Source organism: Oxyura jamaicensis, chromosome 1, assembly GCF_011077185.1.
Source record: "Oxyura jamaicensis isolate SHBP4307 breed ruddy duck chromosome 1, BPBGC_Ojam_1.0, whole genome shotgun sequence".
NCBI lineage: Eukaryota > Metazoa > Chordata > Aves > Anseriformes > Anatidae > Oxyura > Oxyura jamaicensis.
Window position 1 is genome coordinate 138,100,643 of NC_048893.1, and position 24,429 is coordinate 138,125,071.

A 24,429-nucleotide genomic window follows, 5' to 3' on the forward strand; every position below is an offset into this window, starting at 1 on the left:
CCACACAAACCACCCGGAGGGTTTGAATACCTCTTCTATGACTGCTAAAGGTTTCAAAGCTCCCTCTCATATGGCTTACAGCCAGAGAGCTCTGAATGGAAGGAGATTTATGGCAAATGTGACTGGTCAGGGCCTCCAAAATGTCAGAGTTGGTCCTTATTTTGCTTGGCCTCATTTCACACCTTCCACTACTAGTGCGTATTTGATGTGCATCCAATGTCTTCATTCTGAAAGAAATGAGATTAAAATTTAACGTCACAATATATTTTATTAATGTTCCCCTGCTTTGGAAAAGGTATTTAATGGCCCATCAGGCTTTACTGTATGGGAGGCTTCAACTTCCTTTTGTTGCAGTTCCATTGTCAATGTGCCTGGAGAATCAACCCTCCGACGTGATTTCCTGAGGCTGCAGCAGGAAAACAAGGAACGGTCCGAGGCCCTTCGGAGGCAGCAGCTGCTGCAGGAGCAGCAGCTCCGCGAGCAGGAGGAGTACAAGAGGCAGCTGCTGGCAGAGAGGCAGAAGCGTATTGAGCAGCAAAAGGAGCAAAGGAGACGGCTGGAAGAGGTAGAGACGGGAGGCTGGTGCTCGGCGCCAAGAGCCCCTCTTCCACTTGTGTTTCCCATTCCCACACCCATTTAGAAAGAGTTCTGTAGCTCCCGCACATCTCAGGAAGGAAAACGTGCAAATCCACTGGCAAATGTAGAGCAAAACACTTAAATCCATGTTTGGCTACTTGAATATGAGCAGTGTTCCGAGGCATTGAATATCCAGCAGCTCCTATGGAGGCAACAGAAGCCAAAGCCTAGTTGTTTGAAGGTATCTGGGGGAAGGCTGGGCCTTGGTCTCTGTTCCAAAGAAGAGACATGTCTAGACTTTAGGTAGCTGTAGAGAACGAGAGACATTAATTATTCCCCCATGGATTTATTTATTTTTAATTGGGCAGTGCCTCAAGATGATTGGGGGGGGGCATGACATGCTTAGAATTTCACTTTAAAGCTTTCTCAAACATCTGTGTTTGGCACTCATTCATGGTAGGCAGAAACCTTTTTTCTCCCTGTATTACTCCTCTCACACATAGTACCATGATGACTAAAAGAAACAGAGAGTTATAAACGACTTAAAATCGGTGCTGAAATTATAGTTGTACAAAAACTGTTAATAACGAAATCATGCGTTTGTGATATGGCAGGTGTGCAGTATACAGTCTGAGAAGTAAAGGAGAAATGGAGATATAAAATACTGTTCTGTCATATTTTTCACCTTGTGCATGTTTATATCTACGTAGTATAATATTCACTATGAGCTTCAGAACTTTCAAAACGGTTCTTCAGCCAAAGCCGGGTATGAAAGCTGCAGTGAAACCAATCATCTGGCTCCTCAGGAAGTGCAGGGTCAGATTCCAGTCGTCCTTAAATGACCTCTCGTTTGAGTTGCTGTTTTTGCTGTTCACTTAGCAATGGTGGAAAAACTACACCCAGTCTGGTTTTCCAAATCCTTGTAATGTTTAATGAGGAGGCAACCAGGACCAAATGTTGATTTGCATCCTAACTTTAAATTTCACGTGACGCGTTTACATAACAAATAACAGAAAATTCCAAAGAGCTTTCAGGTCACGCTATGCTCCTTATCCCTCCTTTTCAATGTGCCAGTGCATTTAGTGCTGTTGTAAGAAGGGACTGGTAGCAAACGCTCAGCCACACATAGAACCAGGAGGAGGGACAAGGGGGAGGCTTATAAACTCCATTTCTCCTCTGTTTCTTCCCCACCCTTCTGAGATTGCCAAGATAAACATCATTGCTCATCCAGCTGTTTTTAGACTCTGGCTCTGTAGCGATGTTGCAGGGGGAGCAGATCATAAAAAGATGCAACGAAGAGAGAACAAGGGGCCAATGTGAAAATATTTTTTTATTAATATTGTCAAAGGTGGGCAAAAGTTGAGATACCACCTATCCTCTAAACTTCAGCTTAGTGAACAAGGTCTTTCAAATGCCTCTTTAATCTCTAGGGTTCTGCAGGGGTACTACAGGTGAGGAAGGGGATTACAATTAAATTATCTAGGTCATTTAACTTTAGTAGTTTCCTTTTAAAATTAAGGAGATATTGTTGCTAATAATGGAAATTAAGCAATATCCCTCTTTGCTGCACAGGGCTGAAAGTTTTTTGAGATGTTGCAGAATTCATCATTTAATGAGCAATTAAAAGAAAAGGCAGGTATCTGAAAGTTATGTTTAAAACAGTCCTGCTGCTTCTTAAAATACAGGGCAGCACTAACAGCTTTAGCAACCACGAGACAGCATGTAACGTAGGTTGATGTATTACTGAATAAGGTTACACAGTAAACCATGTAGAGTTTGAAAGAGAAAAGCTATTATCTTTTATTGAGCCTATAACCTCTGCTTGGTTCACTTAGAAGCATACCTGTGAATGACAAGCTTTTGCAGGTGGTGTTGGTGAATATTGTCCTTCAAGTGAATTAAACGAAGGTTCATAGTGAGCTTTAAAAAAATAACAAGACTCAATTTGTTGGATCTTCTGTTGGAAAAATGTGTGATCCCCAGTGATTCCTAACAAAGCAACAGCCAAAACAAGCTCTTTAAGATGGGGGAAGGGTGGTAGACACAAATTTAGATAAACATCAGTGTTGTGACACAATTGAAGGCCAAAATATTGAAATGTTGTCACTCTGTCCTTAACTCACCCACTGTTTTGATGAGGCTAGTAAACAATGAGAAGCTTGGTAATGTGAGTTAAGATTAGCATCAGGCATTGAATCTCGGGGTTTATATCAGATTGTTGATATTTTTACCAAGCATTGCTTTCTTGTAGTTTTTGCCTGTATACAGTAAGCATGTATTTTGGTATACCTATTTGACGTTCTTTGGGAAGAATTTTATGCATTAGATAATCTTGGACATGTTGCTTGCCCCCCTTCCGCCCCCCCCCCCCCCCGTTCCTAAATTAAAATTGAGGGCTTGTTCTTACAATGCTGGCCCAGAGCCTAGACAGTTTTGACTAAGACTGCAACAGGAACGGTGTTTAGGACATCTGCCAAATATAATTCTCAGCAGTGTAAGAGAAAAGATTACTTTTTAAAAGGCGTATGGGTGACTTTTAGAAGTTGTTACAGGGACCTTATAATTTGTGTATGACTTAGGAGGTGGAAATCATACACGGTCAAAGTGCAGAGAATGACTTGAAACATTTTGGAAAGGGGATTGCTCTTGCTCCTCCCCAACCTCCTTTAAAATGAGCATAAGGATTAATTGCATAACTATCAGCTCTATGACACACCTAGGTGGTTAAAACAAGAGATCGGAGCTGTTCTAGGCTGTTCTAACAGGTGTCTGTTTCTGTTCAGCAACACGGAGACACCATCGCTCAGTGTGATGCATGTGGAGAGGCATTTGAGTTTTACGTTGCAAAACTGAGTCTGGTGTGACAAATGCAGAATTAGCTGTGGTGGAATCCCATTTTTGTGGACCTCCGCAGTTTTGGACAACCTGATTAAATGATGTCTCTGCCCCTGGTTATGAGAACCTAAGATGGATGTTTTTGAGGTGATAGGGTATGGCTCCATTGGCAAGCAGTCCAGTCCAGTAGAAACAGATTTTGATTTACAGCACGGTAATTAGAGTGCTGAGGACCCAAAGACTTCACTACCTGTGTTTGAAGACAGGAGGAGTTGCTTTGGATTAGCCGAGGTCTAGACTGCCTGCTTGCTTGTGGTTGGAGTGCATCTGCCTTTTTAATTTCATCCAAAAGGAGTGGTTGGCACTATGAAACCTCTTTAAAATATGAAACAAAACCTGGTAAGAGGAGATGATTGGATGATTCACTTCAAAAGAGCATTCCTGATTTGAACTAAGATGGTAATGTACGTGTACCCGCAGGTCATTTCTGTCGGGGTTTGTTTCTTTTACATAAGGGCAGATTATTCATATCTACTTCATTTAAATAGCCTGCAGTTCGGACTGGTTCTGAGTAAGAAGTTCTACTCCTGACTTATCTCTACTGTGGGCAAAATAAAAGTCTCCTTATCAGTCTTAATAATCCTCTTCCTAAGCTGATACCAGCCTGCCTAGTTCTTTGTGAAAGAAATCATAAATGCATGTATTTATCAGCCTTCAGCTGAGTATAAGGGAGAGTAATAATATTCTATGAATATAAAAATAGGGGGGTCTATACTCATCTTAGGCAATTCGCTGGATGAACTGGGTCCCGGATTTGTTGGTATGTACCAACTGCATGTGTACTTGCATTGCCCCCTCCTGGTAAATCGTGCTCTACTGCATGGTCTTCCAGTTTGGAGGTGTAGGCTACCATTATGAGATCATCTTTAATGCACCCTGAAGCCAGATAAGGAGCCAGAGTATTTACACTCTATTTTCTAATTTTTTTTTTTCCTTGTTGGTATAGTAATGGTTTGTGAAGTGCAGAAATTTGAGGCTTGCGTGGGTTTCTGTCAAAAATCTGTTTTGGCATCTCTGAAATTGCTTTAAAGAGTTCCTGCCCTCACCTTCTGGGTAACAGTTACCTCTTTGAAAATAAGGTTTTCATCTGACACGTTTAAGTAAGTTGGTAATACTCTATCCAACTAAAGAAGATCTTTATGTGCATCCATAATTTCAGAGAATCGAGATCTCTTATTTGCTGTCTATCATTTATGTACAGGAACAGTGCTTTACGCCAGGACTTTTTGTATTGTGCCATAAGAATTACAGCATCTAACAACCAGACTTAAAGTCAGAAGTCCAGGCTCTATAAATAGAACTTGCACTTGTTTTAATTCAGCCTAAAAAATTTAGTGTTTTTTTCTGTCCCTCTCCCCTCCTTTGGGCAAGCAAAGGAAGACAGTGGGCAAGGCTTTTGGGGTATTTTGTGGAAGAGTTGCTAGAGGCAGTCAGGAAGGCGACATTGTTCTGGCAGAAACATTGTAGGAAGTCACCTAATGGGCTGCTCCTGAAGCCAGCTTGGGTCAACGACAGCTTGCAACTAACAAGCTTTGCCATTGCTTGTGACAAAAGGTAGAGTAGGACCTGAGAGATGCTTGTCACCGTAGGTCTCCTTTCCCTTGCTTGTTAAACGTAAGTTCCACTTCGTTAGCAGCCAGTCGTTCAATTCTCAGGTTTCAAGGCAGTGTCCAAAAGAAGTAGAACTGTTCTCCTACAGCTAGGGCTGGGAATAAGCAGGTCGTGCGGGGTGCTTGCCTGGGCTCATGCAATGCCAGGTGCCGTGCTTTCCATTCTCTTGGCAAGGGGCTGAAGGCGTTTCTGATCGGGAAGCTGGAAGTGATGCAGAGAAACCCTGTCTCTCTGTGTACTTTGGCACCTGGACAATGGCACGTTTATGATTTGGAGATTTGACTTAACCACACACTGGTGGCAGAGAATCTTTTTTTTATCCTTTGCTGGATAATAAATGTCTACTACAGGTGCTGAGCTAGCAGTCGTATCTAAAAGCTTTGTTTAAAGATCTCGTCTTTTAGCAACTGATATTTTTTTTCATGATGCCTTGGGAAATCAGCTCTCTCTTAGTCAATTTGTAATTTATTTTATATTGTTAAATTCAGTTATTTATATTTATTGCTGAGTACTTCTCCCTTGGTTCAAGAAGCGATGAATTTATAAGACCTAAACTCTTCCCATCTTCCTTGTAACAAGAATGATGCCATCACAAGATTTGCAGTGCATCCACTTGACAATGTCAACACAATGTTGTTAGACAGACAGGCTTCATATGTTTAAGAAGTGTTTGAGCTGATAAATGTGCATATTAACCAGTCAGCAGTGTGCTGTCTCTTGCAACCTCAGGGCGACAGAATTATTGTACTTCACATCTTAGTTTTCTTAAACAAAGAGCCTGTCAGACTTGATTAGCCAAGAGGCACCTGAATATATTGACTTAAATATAGAAATTGTTTGACACAGCTGTTTATATTCAGAAGTAAAAGTGCCTACTTAATCCTTTTAAAGAGCTTATAGAAATGAAGGAGGTGGAGCAGCGAAACCCATGAAATGTGCTGTGTTCCTAGCTGCCTTGCAGCACTTCTGCTATTTTTGTATCAACGTTCATTGAAGAGAGCTTGCTTAAACAAGAGAGAAAAGGCTGGTAGATGTGTTTACTTAGGAGACAAATAAGAGCAAGGAAGCTTTTCTATTTTTTTTTTTTTCTCTGAGAAGATACAGGAAACATGGGGGAGAAGAAAACTTGTGTCTTGTGACATGGGGAGGTGATGGTGAACCCAGGCTGACTTCATGGGCAAGGAAGGAAGGTGTCACAGTTACAGAGAGAGTATATTTGAACAGTGGTCTTCAAGCAGAGCATGTATTATCCAAAAGAGCAGCTAGTTAAAGAAAGTCATAAAGCAGCCCTTTTTATTCAAGTATTACCAATTCCTAACCCATGTGAGTTGTATCAGTGTTGATTCCAGAAGACAGAAAAAGCTGTTGAACTTTCAGTTACTTCATAGGCATGCAGGCTGTCATCCTGAGCAGAGCAAGTTCATCCCATGAAGAAACACAGGAAGCAAAGTCTGGCCTTTGCTCATTCAGTGAGCACACCTCTGAAATGCACACCAGTAACCATGGATTTATGAACCCAAATAAAGTCTTAATCTGAGAGCTCTTGCAAGGCTATTTGGGGTGCCTTAAATCTGCAAATCCATGGCAGCTTTGATTCAACAAAAGAATTGGTGGTTGTATTAATCTAAATGTAAAAAGGAATAACAAATGTAGGTTTTCATTGTGTTCTTTCATTTGGGATTAAATCTGAGTATGTTTTTTGTTGTTTTTTAAACGTCTTCTATGATTTTTAGCATATTGTAGAAATCTATAATGAAAGCAAAAGTAGAGAGATGGTTGAATGGGAGACAGCTGGGTCTTTTGACACTTTGGTAGTTGTGGGAGGCTGCCTGGGATTTCAAGGTAGGTGGACTAACTGGATGCTTCTGTAGAAGTGCAGGAAGAATTGGTCACGACTGTACAGGCATTTAAAATGTCTTCTCCAAACGTTATACATGGTTCTATCTGGACATAAATGAGTTGGTTCACGTTTTTTAGAGCTGTTTTCCATGTCCTTTTCAGACTTCAGCAGACAGGAGCAGCAGTTTGCATTTGGGTTATGTGTGGAAGCTTATCTGTGTAAGCATAAAAGCTTAGCTCAGCTCTTTTGTCTCTTTTACATGTAGGTGCTTTTGATGTTCTGGGAGGGGCTGAGATGCTGTTGGTCATTCTCTGTTGGGCAAAGTTTTGGGCAGTGCATTAAATTGAGCTTGATTGTTGATCCAACACCACCCAATTCTTTGCAGACTATGAGCTGGTCTTGAAGAGAAAAACTGCTTACCAAAAGCTCAGATGGTTGTTGTCTGAGCTTTGGTTGATTCAATGGGGCTAATAATTTCCTTCTGGCGACATGTGGATAAGGTGCTGAAGTCAAGAAAATAGTCCCTCTGATTTATACTTGAATTCAACAGTTACTCAAATACCGAGGTTTCATTTTCACAAAGCCTCTCTTTGTTTTGATGAGCAGAGGTGAGCTTCCACACCATGGTCGCCAAGAATTCAGTACATGATTTTGTGTGTGCATGAAAAAAACCAAGAGAGTAAGTGATGTTTTTAGGGATAGTTGTGTGCTAGGTAGAAGTTAGTTTCCTGATGGAACGCTTGCATAAAATGTTTTGTCACTCAGTTGCAGAGCTTGCCAGTCCTGGTGAATCCCTCTCTTCTCAGCTGAAAATAACCCCACCTCTTTCTTTGATAACAACAAAAGTAAAACTTTGTGGTTTCTTTTCCCTTTTTGTAGCAACAAAGAAGAGAACGGGAAGCTCGGAGGCAACAGGAGCGTGAGCAAAGGCGGAGGGAACAGGAAGAAAAAAGACGTCTGGAAGAAATGGAGAGGAGACGTAAGGAAGAGGAAGAGAGAAGAAGAGCAGAGGAGGAAAAGAGGAGGGTAGAAAGGGAGCAGGTGAGTCCATGATACATATATATATATGTAATAGATTAGTTTCTTCTAAGTTCAAATCTTATTTTTTTTTAAAAAAGTAAGACTAAATCAGTATAGAGACAGCCTTCTGCTGACATTTTCGTCTTTCTTGTCTCTGACAGCAAACGCACTAACATAGATTTGTAGGGCTTTTTGGAAAATTCTGGCAGCCTCAGTATTCCCTCAAAAAGAGCTCTTGTTATGGTACTTATTCTAAATTCAGCTCTTGCCTCTGAGCTTGACTAAAAACCAGCAGAATTGGCAAAATCATCAGTGGGGCTGAAAATCGTTTCTAGACTTGTCTTGCTGGGCCAGTGGTTCTTGCAGGACATGCCCCATCTTCAGGAAGCCTCTGAGAGAAAGGCTGTTCTGTTGCGTGTCAGCTTCTGGCACACAGAATTGGTCAGAAGCTCATCGTAAACTTTGAATATTCTGAATTTGAGGTGGAACCTTTGTGCTGCAGAGAGTTTTCCTTCCTAAAATTCATTTAGTTAAATATGTGATCTCTCCCTCTTACTCTATTTAAAATCAGCTATAATAACGTATGCCAATTCAGGCAGGAAATATATCTTAAGTTGTCAGTGTGCCCTTAATACATTGAAAGAACAGGTGAGAAACCTTTGAAACCATGTGAAATTCAGCTGCTATATTTATGCATGAAATCTGCATGTTCTAAAAATCCTTTAAAAACTCTAATCGGGGTCATAATCAGGGTAATAATTACACTGCATGTACTGCAAAATCCTGATCCCAAATAAAGAGCCCAAACTACTCTCCTGGAGGCTCGCTGTAAATTTCCCGTTACCTTCAGGAGTGTTAGTTTTGGCCTGACGTGCCTAATTTTTCTAACGTAAAGTCACGGTGTTTGTGATCGTTGGTGATCATGTTTCTGGGGAATTTTATTGTGTTTGTGTTCGTGTCAAAGATTTTTGAGTCAAAAGGAGAGAAGACTAACGAGTGGGAATAAATATGGAAAATCTCTAACTGCAGCACAGCAATTTGGTTTTGGGCAGACACCGGGTATTCCCCCAGCTGCTTTTTCAACTGTTGAAATGCTAATTACGCACAGTGCCGATAATGACACATGGTTCATTGGTGTGGTCAGACCGAACCACTGCAAATTTATTTTTTCTTTTGCGAGAAGACGTGTCCCTTCTTAGAATCGTTGTCACCCAAACCATGGCTCAGCCAGTGTGCGTACTGACGGTACAGTGTACATCATCAGTCCGTGGCAAGACTTCCTACAGCTCCCATCCCTGTATCACAGATCCATTACTTTCCCTATGCATACACTGTAAACGTGTGCGTGCGTGTGCGCTTGCGTGTGTGCGCATGCATCTGTTACATACCTCCATTAATTGCATGATAGGATGTTACCAGCTTGGGTTTTGGTGCTTCAGGGTCCGAGTCCATTGTAGGGGGGTCAGGTGAAGCGGTGGGTAACCGTCTCGGCCTGCTGAGGCTGCCAGGCGAGAGGCGGCTAGATCGCAAGAACGAGTTCGGTCTAATACTTGTTTCCTGGTGGATGTTTGTTTGTGCCATAACTCATCGCATAATTCAGCAAAGCTGGCGGCGTCTGCTCGGGAGAAGCTTGTGGTGAGGGCGGCAGGGGAGACGGCAGGGCAGGTCTGAGCTGCACTTGGCAGAGCCCCTTCTGGGGAAGCTTGCACCAGGTCTACCTACACTAAGCCTGGCTCTAGCTGTTGCTAACAGTTCATCGCACCAGTGCAACAAACTAATGTTTAATACAACTTGCATGTGACTTTGTGTTGGCTGTGTTGAGTCAGACTTGCTGTGTTTTAACTCTTCCAAAACCTTCGAGTGCATTTTGCTGCTTCTTGAAATCCCTTCCAAAATACATAAATGAGCTCTGGCCCGTGCCGGCAACATTTGCAGGAGTCCAAATTTCGGAACGGAAGGGGCCAAAATACGATGCTCGGTAGACAGGGCTCCCTAAATTGTTCTGCAGGCACTAATGCATCCTGAAGTGCGTTTCTCGTTAAAGCTGAACTGGGGAAGTAGCGTGTGGTGTGCCACCCAGGGGGTTCTGATGCATTCCTTTTGAATAAATTCATTGCTGGGTAATTTCTATGTGACAGGAGTATATCAGGCGACAGCTAGAAGAGGAGCAGCGGCACTTGGAAATTCTACAGCAGCAGCTGCTCCAGGAGCAGGCCATGTTACTGGTAAAGCACTGTATCTGTTTTGTTCAGTAGCTATAGGATCCATTTATCCGACCAGTCCTAGGCTTCCCTCAGTCAGGCACAGCTGCACTGACAGTATGACAACAAAGGAGCTTGATTAAAAGGCCATTTATGCTAGCGTCGTGGGCTGACAGGCACATATGAGAAGTGCTGTAAGGTCACACTGCTTTCTGGGCAGTAAGAGGAGGCTTTATGTTAAAGTGGAACAGTTCTGGTTTGGCGGTCGAGTTTCTGAACAGACCTTGGCATTCAGTGACGAACTAGAGTGCTTATGTTGCAGATCAAAAGCACACATGATATGTAAATCTACCCCTGGATACAATGGCCTAGTGTTGTTTTAAATCATTGTTTTATGAACTTACACTGGATTTAGTATAAATAACTCTTTTTTTTTTCTTTCAATAAAACCCAGTTTTGACATAACTCTCCAATCATGTGAAGCTTAGCAGTACACTCTCAACTTCCCCAACGTGAGACACGTGCCATTTGGTCCGACTTAGCTCATGGTTACACTTTAACAATGAAATAATTCCAAAAACAAAAAGAAAAAAAAAAGCAACAGCAACCAGAAAGGTGCATTTTTAACGGGATGGATAGGGACATGTCTACCATACATTCCATGTCATGTCTTGAATTACTCACGCGTTCTCTCAAAGGAATACAGATGGCGAGAGATGGAGGAGCATCGACAGGCGGAGCGACTCCAGCGCCAGTTGCAGCAGGAGCAAGCCTACCTCCTGTCGCTGCAGCACGATCACAGGAGGCAGCAGCAGCAGCAGCAACAGCAGCAACAGCAGCAGCAGCAGCAGCAGCAACAGCAGCAGCAAGAAAGAAATAAACAGAGCTATCATACCCCTGAGCCCAAACCCCACTATGAGCCTGCTGAAAGAGCGCGTGAGGTAAGTCCCGCACATGGCCAGGAATATGCTCTCTGCTCCTCTGTCCCTACCTCTTGGCATCATGGTGACTATGGTTCTGCTACAGGATGGTTGGAGACCAGGGTGTCACTCTTAAAGAGCAGAATATTCCTAATTTTTGGCCACTTTGTTTCCAAACCCAGGTACTTCTGAATATTTCTGCTATTATTGTAGGTCAGAGTGTTTAGGTGTAAAGGGTGGAAAGAAACTGTGAAATGCTGCAGACTAAGGGGAGCTGATATTGGAAGCATCGGGTCAGGTGGTCAATCTCATCTGCACTTTATCAGATGTTTTCACAGGAAGCACTGGTGCAGTTGTCAATCTGTGTCGCAGGCAGGGACTGAGGCCTGGAAATTGGGAGAGCACAAACCTGTGCGGGATGCTTACACACACCACCTGTAGGTGCTTTAGCCCATGCTCTTGGAAATTTGCTTCTCGTGAGCACAAACATGAATTTCATGAATTTCATTTCTGAAGTGGTAAGTATTCTCTGCTGAGATGACATCCCTGCCTTTGTGAAGCTCTGTGGTGCTGCCTTCTTGGACTTCGGGCACTCAGAAGTCAATCTGAAGTCATCAGAGTGCTGTTTGTCTCAGTGAGTGGTACCCTGACTTCATTGCTCCACGGTTAACATCGCTAAGCAAGTAATTGCCTCTGATGCATACTTGGCTCTTTTCCAGCAGTCTTGTTCTTGCGTTTCCCTTGAGCATCGTACTGCCCACAAACCACTAGACTGGGCAATACTGGTCAAAACTCTTAACGGCATTCATCACCAGCATGTGGGAACTAGGTAAATACATTTTGGAACAAGAACAAAAAAAAATCCTTGGGGCTATTGAACCTGATAAAATAGCTTTCAGTCCACCTTTGTCCAGTAGTGCTTCACTGCCTTTGAAGTACTGCTGTTTGGACTTGATGAGCACAAACTCATTTTCTCATAGATGCTATTGTCCCGGTTCTTCATAAACCACGTTGTGCTATCTCATCTGTTCCTCTTGGCTGAAGTATCTGGTATGTGTCTCTCTTCTGGAAGAAGTTCAGACTTGCACAGCATGTTGTGGTGCAAGTGTGGAACTGTTCTCCTCTCCTGTCCTGGTGCACAGTCCTGGCCCGCCTTGGTGAAAGCACAGTATCAGCCTAGAACTCCTTTCCAGCCTGCGGGTGGGCTTTGGAGGGGTGCAGAACCATCTCTGTTATCCATCTGTCATTTTCCTTTCAGAGCTGAAAAGGAGATAAACTCCTAAAGATTCAAAGACCTTAGAAAATTAGAAAGAATAAAGTGAAGGCAAATAAAAAGTTGTGTCAGTAGTCAAAAGTATGGCCATAATATCTCTGTGCCTGGCAGTTGGAGCAACACCAGTTAATATCAAAAAGCAGACATTAACTCTGATGTACTTCTGGACATAAAATAGTGAATTAGAGTGAGTATTCTGTGCCTCATACTTTCACAAAAACTCTGTCTAGAGAAAGTCTCCATCCACTGATGCTGACCATCTCGATGCTAAGCCAACATGGGCTATCTTCCCTGTTCTGGCAAATTGTGATGTTTTTTTTCTTTTTTCTTTTCTTTTCTTTTTTTTACCCGTTCCAGCTGCAATGAGGATATAAGGAAAATGACTTCTAAGATTGGCTCTGGGAAACAGAGGGAAGCTTAGAGCAAGAAATGAAATTTAATATTGTTTTCTGGTCCAGACAGTCAGATGACTGGAACAGGGACAGTTTCTATCAAGGGAATAACTGACTATCTCTTTCTCACATCTCTCCTGTTTTTAAGGACATGTGGCTGTTACAGTTTGTGTGCTTTGTGGAGGAAACCTCCTATCATTTACAGCTAGAGACATGAAAGCTTGTTCCTTCAGACAAAAAGACTTGGGGCTTTTCCTTATTCTATTCATAAGAAGGAGAATACCAAGAGGAGTCTGGCCTATTTTTATACTTTAGAGGATGGCTCTGTGAGGCTGACATGGTGGTGAAAATGATTGTATGCTGAAGATGCTTGACTCCATTCTTGTTGTTTTCCCCAAGACATGGTGTATTTTGTGTAGACCTGGCAGAAGCTTGTCTGGTTGCTCCCATAGGCAATCTGGTATTGTCCTCAAAGTCTGGAAAGCAGAGGCAGGTTCGGTTTGTAAAGCAGCCTAGCTAAAGAGTCCTGGAGACTTGCCTGTCTTCCAGCATGGATATATAAGTAGTCTCATCATGCCATTGCTGCTAGGGAACAGTTAGGAAATCACCCCAATGCTGGTTTCATGCTCCAGGCACAAGGGTTAAAGCAGATCTTATGAGCAGCATCTGAACAAACGACTCTCAGCCCCAGCTACCAGTTAGATCTTTCTTTGACACTGATAAAGTACTGGGAGTTTAGCATTCCTCAGCAGCAACTCTTCTGGCAGAAAGGCGCATGCTGCCGTGATTCCAGCAATTGATTGTTTTAGGAAATGGGAGGATATTTCCTTTCTGCCTGTAGCCTCCCTCTGTCTCTTTCCCTTCGTACCACTCGCTTTGTTCTCAATGCCATGGACTTGAAAGAGGTGACGTTTCTGCGTGGGGACCTTGCTTGATGTTTGTTTGAGGACTTGCTCTTTCTGACTTAATTTTCCTCTGGAAAAGCTCTCCAGGTTAGTGTACAGTCACTTCTACATGTCTCTGAGAACCAGAAATAAGTTGCGGGGGTTGTTCTCTGCAGTCTGAGGTCAGAGTGCAGTACTTAGATGTCATTTTGGGACTATCTGATAAGAGAGAGGATGAGCAGTCCTACAGTTTCGTATCTAAAGCTGAACTGCCTCCAGTATTACTGGATAGAGAAGCATACCCTCTTTCTTCTTGCACTGCCAAAGAGGCAAGCACAGGAAAGCAGATAAGCAAATAACTTCCCTTTGGTTTAGTAAGGTGGGTAACTGCAGTGAGGGAAATGTACTTTTCTATTAAAAAGTTGTTGTTTTCACTTATCCTTTTTGTTATCTATGTCTACTGATGGGTAGGAACTAGTCTAGGCATAAGGAAGTATCCTGATGGTCTCTCATTATATCCCTTCATGTTTTACTGCCCACTGTGACCTCTCTCCTAGTATGGATTCCCATGTGGCATACTTGCCATGTTGGGACAGTTCATTCTGTTTTACATTGCTGGTGAAAGCTGTGGGGAAAAAAATCCTGCCAAGACTGAAACATATTTGGTTTCTTCATGATAAAGGAAGGGAGGTAGTCACCTTCATATTTCAACTGTAGTTGGTTTCCTGATTCTAGACTTAACCTGCATTTATTTTGTCTTAGGTGGAGGAGAGATTTAGAAAAACGAATCAGGGCTCCCCTGAAGCACAGTCAAAGCAGATGGGCAAAGTGTTGGAGCCACCAGTGCCTTCAAGATCAGAGTCCTTTTCCAATGGAAACTCAGAGCCTGCTCAGCCTGCCCTGCAGAGGCCAATGGAGCCCCAAGTAAGTGCCCAGGAAAATATCGGTGAGCCTGAAGGAAGTGCAGAAGTCCCAACATGTTTCCTTCAGATTTGCAGATCTTGGCACATAGGAAGTCTTATGTAAAGAGTAGCACTGTTACACAAAACAGCTTATTCAGTAGATTATCTCTGTATGGTTTTGTTTATTGTATTGATAAACTGATGGATTTGTGTGTTTGTTTTCTTTCTTTTTTAATGACTACTGTTGCATTATCTTATCATCTGTGCAACAGTGGAATGGTTGCCTAAATACTGGTCATAGTTTCAGTATATTTCTACAGTTCAGAATCTGATCTGTGCAAAATATTTACTGCCAAAGAGGATGTTCAGGAAAGCAGTGAGCTGGCTTAGTCTTCTAAGATAATGGGGGAAAAAAAGCTAACTGGACAAATGATTTTAATAGAATGAGCACTGCTTCAAAGAGATCCCTGAAACATGAGTAAGAAAAGCAAGTTTGTTGTCAGTAGGCTTATGCTTGCTAAACAGGGTTCTGTACCACCCCTGGAGAATGAAAAAGAGGTTGAAACCACTGAGCGATGTGGTTGCTGTCATTCTGTAGTTTGCTAATGTTTGCTCCGAAGCTCAATAATCGTACCTCATGGAAATTATAGCACAAATTAAAAAAATAAAGTTAAAAAATTACAAATAAACCATATGTTCTAAGCAATTGAGATATGCTAAATTAAACAGTCTAGTTCTATATTAAGTTCCTCTGTTTCCATGCAGAATTTTCTTCTCCTACGTAAGACTGTTGATGACAGTGCAAACTAAACCCGTCTGTGATTGTGACTAGGCATTGAAACTCTTTTGGGCAGCAAGAGAATTTCAGCAGACAAGAGAGTGGGAGAAATCAGGACAGAACTTCATCTCTTACTCATTAATTCCTGGCTTTTATTCAAACCTCTATGATTATTTCAAAATATTGGACTTGCATCTTCATGCTCTCTGTGCCAGTTACTTTTAAAGTCTGATCTTCCACTCATATTAAGAATAATCAGGCACTTCAACAGCTGTGTGTATGAAAATTGAGGAAATAATAATCATATAAAAACAAATACAACCAGCCTACTGAAACTGAGGTTGAAAGTGAAATCTTGATTAATTACTAGGTGCAAAAGCAGTACGTTCCTCAGTTATGACACTTCCTCCTCCTTAGCTTCAGAAATTAAACTAGAAACATGGGTTTATGCACAAAGAAGGAGTAGCTGAAGGGTCAGTATGTATTTCAAAGGAAACCCCAATGGATTTGTAGCTCTGGAGTCACTGTTGTGCCTTCTTAGTGCATCTGTAATTGAATATGTGTGTGTGTACGTGTGTGCTTAGTTTGTGAATAAATATGTATATATGTACAGTGTATGGTACATATATGGTATATGTATAATATGCATTGTCCATATGTATACTATATACAATATACAATATATATTATGCCTTTTTATATATATATATATTGCAATGACTATAAAGGAATAAAGGCTTTTGTGTCACAACTGTTCTCCAAAAGTTTGGAACTGTATTTAGTTTCCAAATTTCCTAGATAACATAAATGTCTGTTGGTTTGCACACTTTATAGCATTCTTTAATTTTGCACATTTCTTCAATTGGATATCTGCCTCAAATTCCCCAACCCATCAGTGCTGCCATGAGACCTGTCCAAAGCCCACGGAAGACTGGGGAACAGATGATGACTCCTGTTTTGGGTGGCCTTTGGACCCAGGCTCATGGTGCAGATATTAGGTCCCCTTTTCTTCTGGGCACTAGTGTACGTGTATGTGGAGAGCGTATCTCACAAAATTGCATATGTGCTGTATTTTCAGTCTGTTACGTTCTTTGGGCGCTTGCCTTGCTTTAAAATGCATTGATTCCACCCCACGCTTACCTAATGCCATAACCAATTTGTCTCTGCCCACCCCACCTGCCTTTATTCTGTGTTAATTGGACAGCCAGTTATACTGAGCGCATTGAATGTTTTATGTTTTGTTTTCTTGTAAGGTACAGTGGTCCCATCTGGCATCTCTCAAGAACAATGTTTCCCCTGTCTCGCGATCCCATTCCTTCAGTGACCCTTCTCCCAAATTTGCTCATCACCATCTTCGTTCCCAGGACCCATATCCACCTTCACGCAGTGAAGTGCTAAATCAGAGTTCTGACTCTAAGTCGGAGGTACCCGACCCCACCCAAAAGGCTTGGGCTAGATCAGACAGTGACGAGGTGCCTCCAAGGGTAAGGAGTAGAAAGACAGATGTGTGCTATTTCTTTATGATGATGATTTTTTTTAAAGCATGTCATAGTCTGGGCACTGGGAAGACCATGCCCTTGTGCCAGTGTTAGTAACAGTATTTCAGAAGTCAGGTCACAATGCAGGTGTTAAGTCAACGGGTTAATGATAATCAACCTTCAGTACAATATTGAAGCTTTGTATAAAATTGGCAATTATTTATAGAATGCAGCTATTTCAGAGAGACAATTTATTATGCAAAGTTAACAAATCATTAGCATATTCCAGAAATAATTTAAAATATCCCTGAGGTTATTGCTCAGAGATAATTTTCTTCTTCATCTGTTAGCAACCCAAACTATGAATCATACAAGTACTAAAACTTGAGATGGAACTGAACAAAAAGGAAACATTCAATATTTCCTCCTCCTCTCCTCCGAAACCCCTTCCATCCACTGGGATTTGCTTCTTCCGAGTATATTCTTGCTCCCCCACCAGTCTTTGCCTTCTGCTGATCCATTCCTGGGCATTTGTTTGGTTCCCCTGAGCTTATTCTCCTAATTCTCATGCTGTTTCAGCAAATTGCTTTGCGCCTCCCCTGCTTCAGTCCAAATGCTGTATTCTTTTCAAGTGTCTCAGTAGTTGGAGGGTAGCGAGGTGTGTATGTGTTTGTGTGGTAGCTATTAAACACTACTTAATGTTAAGACTAAACTTGGAGTTCTCTTCAAAATCTGAACAGCATCCCAACTAAGGCTTTTGGGTTTGTGGGTATTTCTTTATTGCTTTTGGTTTTTGATGCTAACTCAGACATAGAATAAGTGTTGTTAAAATCTTAAGAATATATTCTGTATCAGGAGAGGTTTAATCTTCCTCTTCTTTCTCTCTTCTTCATGGGTTTAACTCAGCCTTTTTTCTCCCAAGGTACCCGTGAGAACAACGTCCCGATCACCAGTCCTGTCTCGTCGTGATTCTCCACTGCAGGGCAGTGGGCAGCAAAATAACCAAGCAGGTCAAAGAAACTCCACGAGGTTTGTAAGCCTACATGTCCTTGCCTTTCCTGTGTTGGAAGGAAAAGGCTCATGGGAAGACGGGCGTTTTTCAGACAGCTATTGGCATTGTTTTTTGGATGTGGAAGGAAGAAGGATTTGGATCCCCTTTTCGTAATGATGAATCTACATTTCCCCTGGTGTATCATGTGTGCCAACAAACACTGGCTAAATTTCCTCTTGCCTCTCCTTTGAGTTGCTTGTCCTACAGCTTTTGCAATAATTTCAAAATATCCTTAAGATTACTGAAAAAATGTGGCCATTCGTGAACATCGTGCCTTCGGTGCAACAGGTCATCTTGGGTTATTGTGGGGATTACTGGCAGCAGAAGTGTTTGTAACATATGAAGTGAAGAGGTCTCAGAAACTTTCCAGCCTCTCAGCCAGAACCAGACTTTGAGAGGCAGAAGAATCCCTGAGCTGTGATGCAGAACATCTGAGGTCAGGAAGGGGGAGAAAGGGGATGTTTCCTAAGCTCAACAAAGCCACGTGGACAGGTCACCCCGGATTTGGCATACTGGGCATGGGTGAGAGCATTCTGAGAGGGACAAGCTGTGTTGGCTTTTTGGCTTATGCCTGGGTAGCCAGGGTACTTCTGAGCCGATTCTAGACCTGTTGCATCCAGCCTGAGAGAACTTTCCACTTCGGGTTAGATACATAAGAATGGCAGGTAGCCAATTCCTAATAAAATGAATAGCTTAAACCCACTTAAACTTTTTATTTGACCACCCTAAATAAGGTAATAAGCGTTTCAAAGGGAGCCACTGCTTGGGTTGTGGTGTATCGTTGATGCCCTCAGCTCAGTGTTTTCTTTCAGATTGATTATTAGCAAAACACTGAGGAAGAATGAAATTTGAGTTTAGAAACAGGAATCTGAAACTGAAGTGTGTAACAAAGTCTTTCCTCCCTCCCCTGATACAGCAATATAGAGCCTCGTCTGCTGTGGGAAAGGGTGGAGAAGCTCGTACCAAGACCGGGCAGTGGCAGCTCTTCGGGTTCAAGCAACTCTGGCTCGCAGCCTGGCTCTCACCCCGGCTCTCAGAGTGGGTCTGGAGAGCGGTTCCGGATGAGATGTAAGTCCTTCCCCACCCACCATAACATCGGGTTTTAAACTTACTGACTGTGCAACACTCACTAATGGAGGATGGTAACCCTCACTGGGAAAGACCTTTGTGCATGCAGCACTGAGAGTTGGTTAGCTTCCAACACCTCTCTTTGCTATGCATGCCTGTTTGGGAAAGATGGATCGTGCAGAAGTCATCAAGAAAATGTGTTTCCTTGTCCTCTGACTCATGCTGAGTCACTGCTACACCTTTTGATGCTCGTTGTCTGTCACCTTGGTGGTTTTTGAAGGGGTGCAGTCTGCTAAGAATAGGTCTCAGATGGGGCACACTGAATGCCAGTACAGGCTTTTCAGCTTGTGGCTTCTGACAAATTAGGCAGTTTCAATCAACTGCAGAGCCAATCCCTTGTGCAAATGAGACAGCATTTGCAACCACTTTGATTTACAGTTGTGTGGCAGTTTGGTTTGGCTTCAGTCAGAGGTCAGCTGCACCTGTAGAGATCACAGCTTAGCAATATTTTTTTGCATAGTCTTTCGGGGAAAATGTAATAATGAACCAGTGAAACCAATGTCTCGCTCTCAAGCACTGCCTTGGTAGCCTTCTCACGTCTGTTTCCCATGCCAAAGTGGAATAAGAAAATGTATTTTACCTTCCTGGTGAATCCCTGTGTTGTTTTGTTTTCCTTTTGGGATCTTGGCACATGCAGCATCATCCAAATCAGAGGGTTCGCCATCACAGCGCCATGAAAGTGCACCTAAAAAGCCTGAAGAGAAAAAGGAAGTCTTCAGACCTATCAAGCCTGCTGTAAGTTGCAGCTGCTTTCCCCTGCCCCCCTACATGTTCAGGCGGGCCCACAAAATCCAGTGTGAGCTTTCATTCATGGTGTCATCGGGGGTGAACTTCAGCTTGAGCTGCAGTTTGTACCTGTGGGTCCAGCAGTACGTTCTGGGCAATGCAGTTGCTTTTACACATCACAATACCTTATACAATAAGATGTGCTCTGCCTTGGGAATTGATTTCTACTCTCTCATCTGCTTTCTTCCTAACCTTTCTCTTTCTTTCAATCCTGTGCTTCCTTGCTGTGGCTGGACCAATGATAATGCATTTGACCTGAATGTATCAATGCTGTGCTGAATGGTGCAGGGAGAAGTGGTAAGACTTTAAAATGTTATTTCCTCGGAAACATTTCTGATGTTTTCCTAATCTGGTTGGTGTTGCAGTTGATTACAGTTCTCTGTATGCAGGGGATCACCACAGGTTTTTGCAGTACTTCCAACTTCCCTTACAGCTTTTTTTTTCTTGCTATCATGATAAGGCACTAGCAGCCAAATCCCTCAGAGCTGCTATTTTAAAGAAACACAGAAGTTGGTCCTTCCTTCACTTCTAGTAGTACAATGTGTGAAGTACTTGCTCTAAACTGTATTCAGCTAAATAAATCATTGCTATACAATTGAGAGCAGCTTGCAGTGACTGCAAACCTGTTTTACCCACGCTCCAAGCTGCAGACAGAAAAGCGGCTTATGGCTGTACTGTTTGACAGTTGTGTGTGGCTGAGCCAGGGCTAATGAATCTGCCCTCTCGGGTGAACTCCTTAAGAGCATGTCCATGAAACTGGAAATGGATCAAAAGGTTTCAAGGTGATCATCTGTCTGCAACTGTCCAAATATGCTGTGCCTTGGGCAGATCAATAACTCTTTCTGCTATCTTGCTGCCCAGAGTTTCTTGTGGTGGACCGTATTAACCGGCAAAGTTAAGAAAAATGAACTGCAACAGTCAACCACTCTGTCAAAGCGGGTCTGGGTGCTTATTTACGTCTTTCATACCTTTATGGTATAGCGGGATAAGCTGAAGTCCTAATCAGAATAGTTTGGACTCAGAGTGTATGCATTTTTTTATAATATTGCATGGCCTTCTTAGGTTGACTTTCTAGGTGCTTTAGTTTATCAGAAAGCCTTGGTAACTGTCAGGAATGAATAAATCAAAGGAAACAATGCTGCTGGGGCTATGGAAACACAGTAGTGGACAAGTGAGCAACCTTGGGCACTGCTGATCCAGTGGGGCTGTCTTGCAAACTCTTCTTCTCTGACTGCAACCCCAATTTTATCCTCCCTCTCCCATCAGGATTTAACTGCATTGGCAAAAGAGTTGCGAGCAGTAGAGGATGTGCGGCCTCCACATAAAGTGACAGATTATTCATCCTCAAGTGAGGAGTCAGGGACAACGGATGAGGAAGATGATGATATGGAACAAGAAGGAGCAGATGAATCTACTTCTGGACCAGACGATGTCCGAGCAGTGTTAGTTCTGTGGTTTGCTTCTTTTGGTACCCTTAGGGAGTTGAAGTAAATGGATGTTGGGCATCTTGGCTTGTATATTAGTTAACAATGATCTATGAGCAAGGCATAGCAGCCTTGTATGCTCACAGTTTCAAACACTGAACGTAGTCTTTTCAACTCAAGCGGAGTGTTTAGGAGCTGGTTTATCAGATATGTCTCTTTAAGTCATTTCTGCAAATGGGAAATAAGTTTCTCAGCTCTTCCTTTCACTCTTCTCCTTTAGATTTGTAATAAAACAAGAAGCAGGGTTTAATGATTTTTTTTTTTTTAATTGACAGAGCAGCTTATGCAGGCAGGTTATGTAAATATTCCACTCTGGTCATGATCTTAAAATAATTTTGACTGTGCCTTGGCAGGGAGCTGTGAAATTTCGTTATGACACAAATGCTCTTATCTCATACTGATTATTTCTTGTCTGGCAAATAGGTCAACACTGAACTTGAGCAATGGTGAAACAGAGTCAGTGAAAACCATGATCGTCCACGACGATGTGGAGAGCGAACCTGCCTTGACTCCTTCTAAGGAGGGCACCTTAATTGTCCGACAGGTATTGCTTTTCCTTCCCTGCGCAGTGTTGCACCTTTTCTGTGCTCATTAACCCACTCGCTCATTCACCCATGCTGTTTCTACATTATATTCGTTGTTTGTATTATCAAGACACAGCTGTAGTGAATTTCAGATGAGCAAGATGTTTGATGCATGCAAAGAGGAGAGTAGCCCTTCACCCCTTGCTACTGTTTTGCATGCTTTCCAGTGACACCCATGGCAGCACCATGCAGAATACCTCAAAGTCTGTGGGAGAGAATGGTAGATAAGCTACAGGTGTGTGAAGCAGGTACCTGGAGCAAGGAAGTTTAGTTCAGTTTTACTGTAGAACAGAGTAGCTCTCAGGAGTGGGGCTGGGGGAGAGTCTGGGGGGAAGCGTTTAGTTTTTTTTAAAAAAAAAAAATCTTCCAAACCTGTAGTTGAGGACGTACAGACCACCCAGATCATTCTCTCTGTCAGACACACGCACACACACACACACACACACACACACAAATTCCTGTCACAGTTAATGTGGGAGAATGGAGAAGCAAAACAGGTGGCAAGGCAGAGAATGTGGACAGAGCTAGAGTGCTGTGTTGTTGCCTTTAATTCTGAAAATACTGCATTCTTCTGCCTGTGAAAGATAATGATTCCCTGCTTTTAAATGAGCTCATGTTAATGAGCATGTTAGCTTATAGGAGTTTCCTCGGTAATCACATTTTCTGAATTTCACAGCTGAATGCCAATTTCTTAATTGAGCCCTCTGGTTTGAAAATTAAGATTTCATGCTTATTGTTTTAAATAGTTAGCTGAAGGCATTCACCAGACACTCAATGCTCATATCTCTGTAGGATTTAAGTTAGTTTTAAACAAAACAATAGTGCAGAAATGCTCCCCCACCTCCAAAACTGTGCTTGTCTGCCTTGTGGTGGAAGACTTACTGGCACAGTTGCTCTTCTGTTCATTACTGGAACTGGCTGTGCAAGTCCACCACATGAACTAAGCTTTTGCCTGCCAGAAAGGGTGGAAATTTGCAGAATACTAGTAGCTCTGCCCACTTTCCCTTTCAATCCAGGCATCAAGGCATGGATTATCAGCTTATTTAAACACTAAATGTAAAAAAGGTAGGAAGAGAGCGAGGGAGAGAAGGAGAGAGGTTGTTAGGGATATAGGCCTTTAAGCAGCACTTGAGCAAGACAAGTCTGCCTGTTTTTTCTACAGAGTACAGTTGACAAAAAGCGTGCCAGCCATCATGAGAGCAATGGCTTTGCCGGTCGCATTCACCTCTTGCCAGATCTCTTACAGCAAAGCCATTCCTCCTCCACTTCCTCCACTTCCTCCTCCCCATCCTCCAGCCAGCCGACACCCACCATGTCCCCACAGACACCCCAGGACAAGCTAACTACTAATGAGGTATGTCTTACACCACAGCTGGCTGCTTTCGTAGGGTTATAGCAGCATTGCCTAGTAGCTAGTTTGCAAAGGAACTCCAGCCAATCTCCCCTGCTTTTTTTTTCTGTCACCTTTGTTCCCACCCCAAAATAACACATTTCAGTTCTGTGTAAAAAGCCCTTAACTCTAGAGCAGTCCCACGCCAAACTTGCCAGTTTACTATTTTTGCTTCCTCTTAGTGAGTCATTAATTGCATGGCATTTGTTTTAAACTAAACTTGACTGCTGTATTTTCTAGCCAATGCTCGTTATTTTTTTTTAATTCTGTTTTATTCTGGGAGCAGGCTAATTGCAAGCAGTGTGCCTCTTAAAAATTAGTGGTTGATTTTGGCTTTGTCAGTAGAGGCTGGGCTAGTAACTGTGCACGTATAAGGAGCTGCTTGTGGAAACTCACCCTTTGGGAGAGGAAGCTGCCACGGAGGGAATTGGCTCTTTAAAAACTTGCCACGTGGGCTTGGGTGAACATATCAGGTGTTGCCCGGGAGGGTTTTAAAATCCTTGGGTATTACAGTTCTGGAATAACGAGCGGGGAAAATGTTTGTGCTCTGAAACGCAGCTGTGTAAATATGACTGCTCTCCACCAGCGCTGCTCATGTCTGTTGGAGAAGCAAGGCTTTGCCACTGGGGAAGCTCCCTCCTGTTGTCCTGGGTCAGTCCCAGGGCACTGCTGGGAACGGTGCCTGCCCTTAGCCACCAAGGTGGGCAAGCCCAGCCCTTCACACATGTGTAGCCCCTTGCATCAGAGGAGATGCGCATGTGTGAACAAAGGGGATCATCCTCCCCTTACCACCTCCAGCAGTGAGCTGGGAACCCAGCGTGCTTGCTCTACTCCCATGGGGTGGCCATTCAAGGAGAGCCTCTGTATCCAAAAAGAGTGGTACAGGGGGAGGGAAGCTTTGTGGAAAGAAGCGGCTGCTTCTCGGGCTAGAGTCATCCTGCCATGTAGGTATGCAAGCACTGGGTTGAGAAGAATAGATTGCGGTGAGCTGGGTGGGCTCTTGGCAATGCACGTTTTTACCATGGGATGAAAAATGCCTCGAACAGGAGGGTGGGCGGGAGGGTTTCCTCCTGGAAATTCAGTTAGCATAATATTTCATTTTCAGCTATGCTTCGTTCGCCTTTGATCTTTGTGAAAGCATGCTTTTGTGGGTTAGAGAGATCAGTCGATTGATCCACAGATAGGCTTGCTCCTTACTTTGATCTAAGCAATAAATAAGCAGGGTTCAGTTAACTC

At 42.9% G+C, this 24,429-nt stretch overlaps 1 protein-coding gene across 13 annotated transcripts in view; it reads left to right on the forward strand.

Annotated features, from left to right (window-relative positions):
- MAP4K4 (mitogen-activated protein kinase kinase kinase kinase 4) overlaps positions 1–24,429 on the forward strand; it is a 152,911-nt gene that overhangs the window by 108,154 nt on the left and 20,328 nt on the right. For 2 of the 13 annotated variants that reach the window (XM_035316117.1, XM_035316112.1), the window contains exons 12-24: positions 355–565; positions 7,802–7,963; positions 10,081–10,167; positions 10,842–11,084; positions 14,375–14,536; positions 16,546–16,776; positions 17,693–17,799; positions 18,738–18,889; positions 19,587–19,684; positions 20,024–20,032; positions 21,002–21,177; positions 21,643–21,763; positions 22,966–23,157. In XM_035316117.1, coding sequence (XP_035172008.1) covers positions 355–565; positions 7,802–7,963; positions 10,081–10,167; positions 10,842–11,084; positions 14,375–14,536; positions 16,546–16,776; positions 17,693–17,799; positions 18,738–18,889; positions 19,587–19,684; positions 20,024–20,032; positions 21,002–21,177; positions 21,643–21,763; positions 22,966–23,157 — 1,951 coding nt within the window. The remainder of the gene's footprint in view (positions 1–354; positions 566–7,801; positions 7,964–10,080; positions 10,168–10,841; positions 11,085–14,374; positions 14,537–16,545; positions 16,777–17,692; positions 17,800–18,737; positions 18,890–19,586; positions 19,685–20,023; positions 20,033–21,001; positions 21,178–21,642; positions 21,764–22,965; positions 23,158–24,429) is intronic. The other 11 variants (XM_035316163.1, XM_035316152.1, XM_035316125.1 and 8 more) reach the window with 10 other exon arrangements.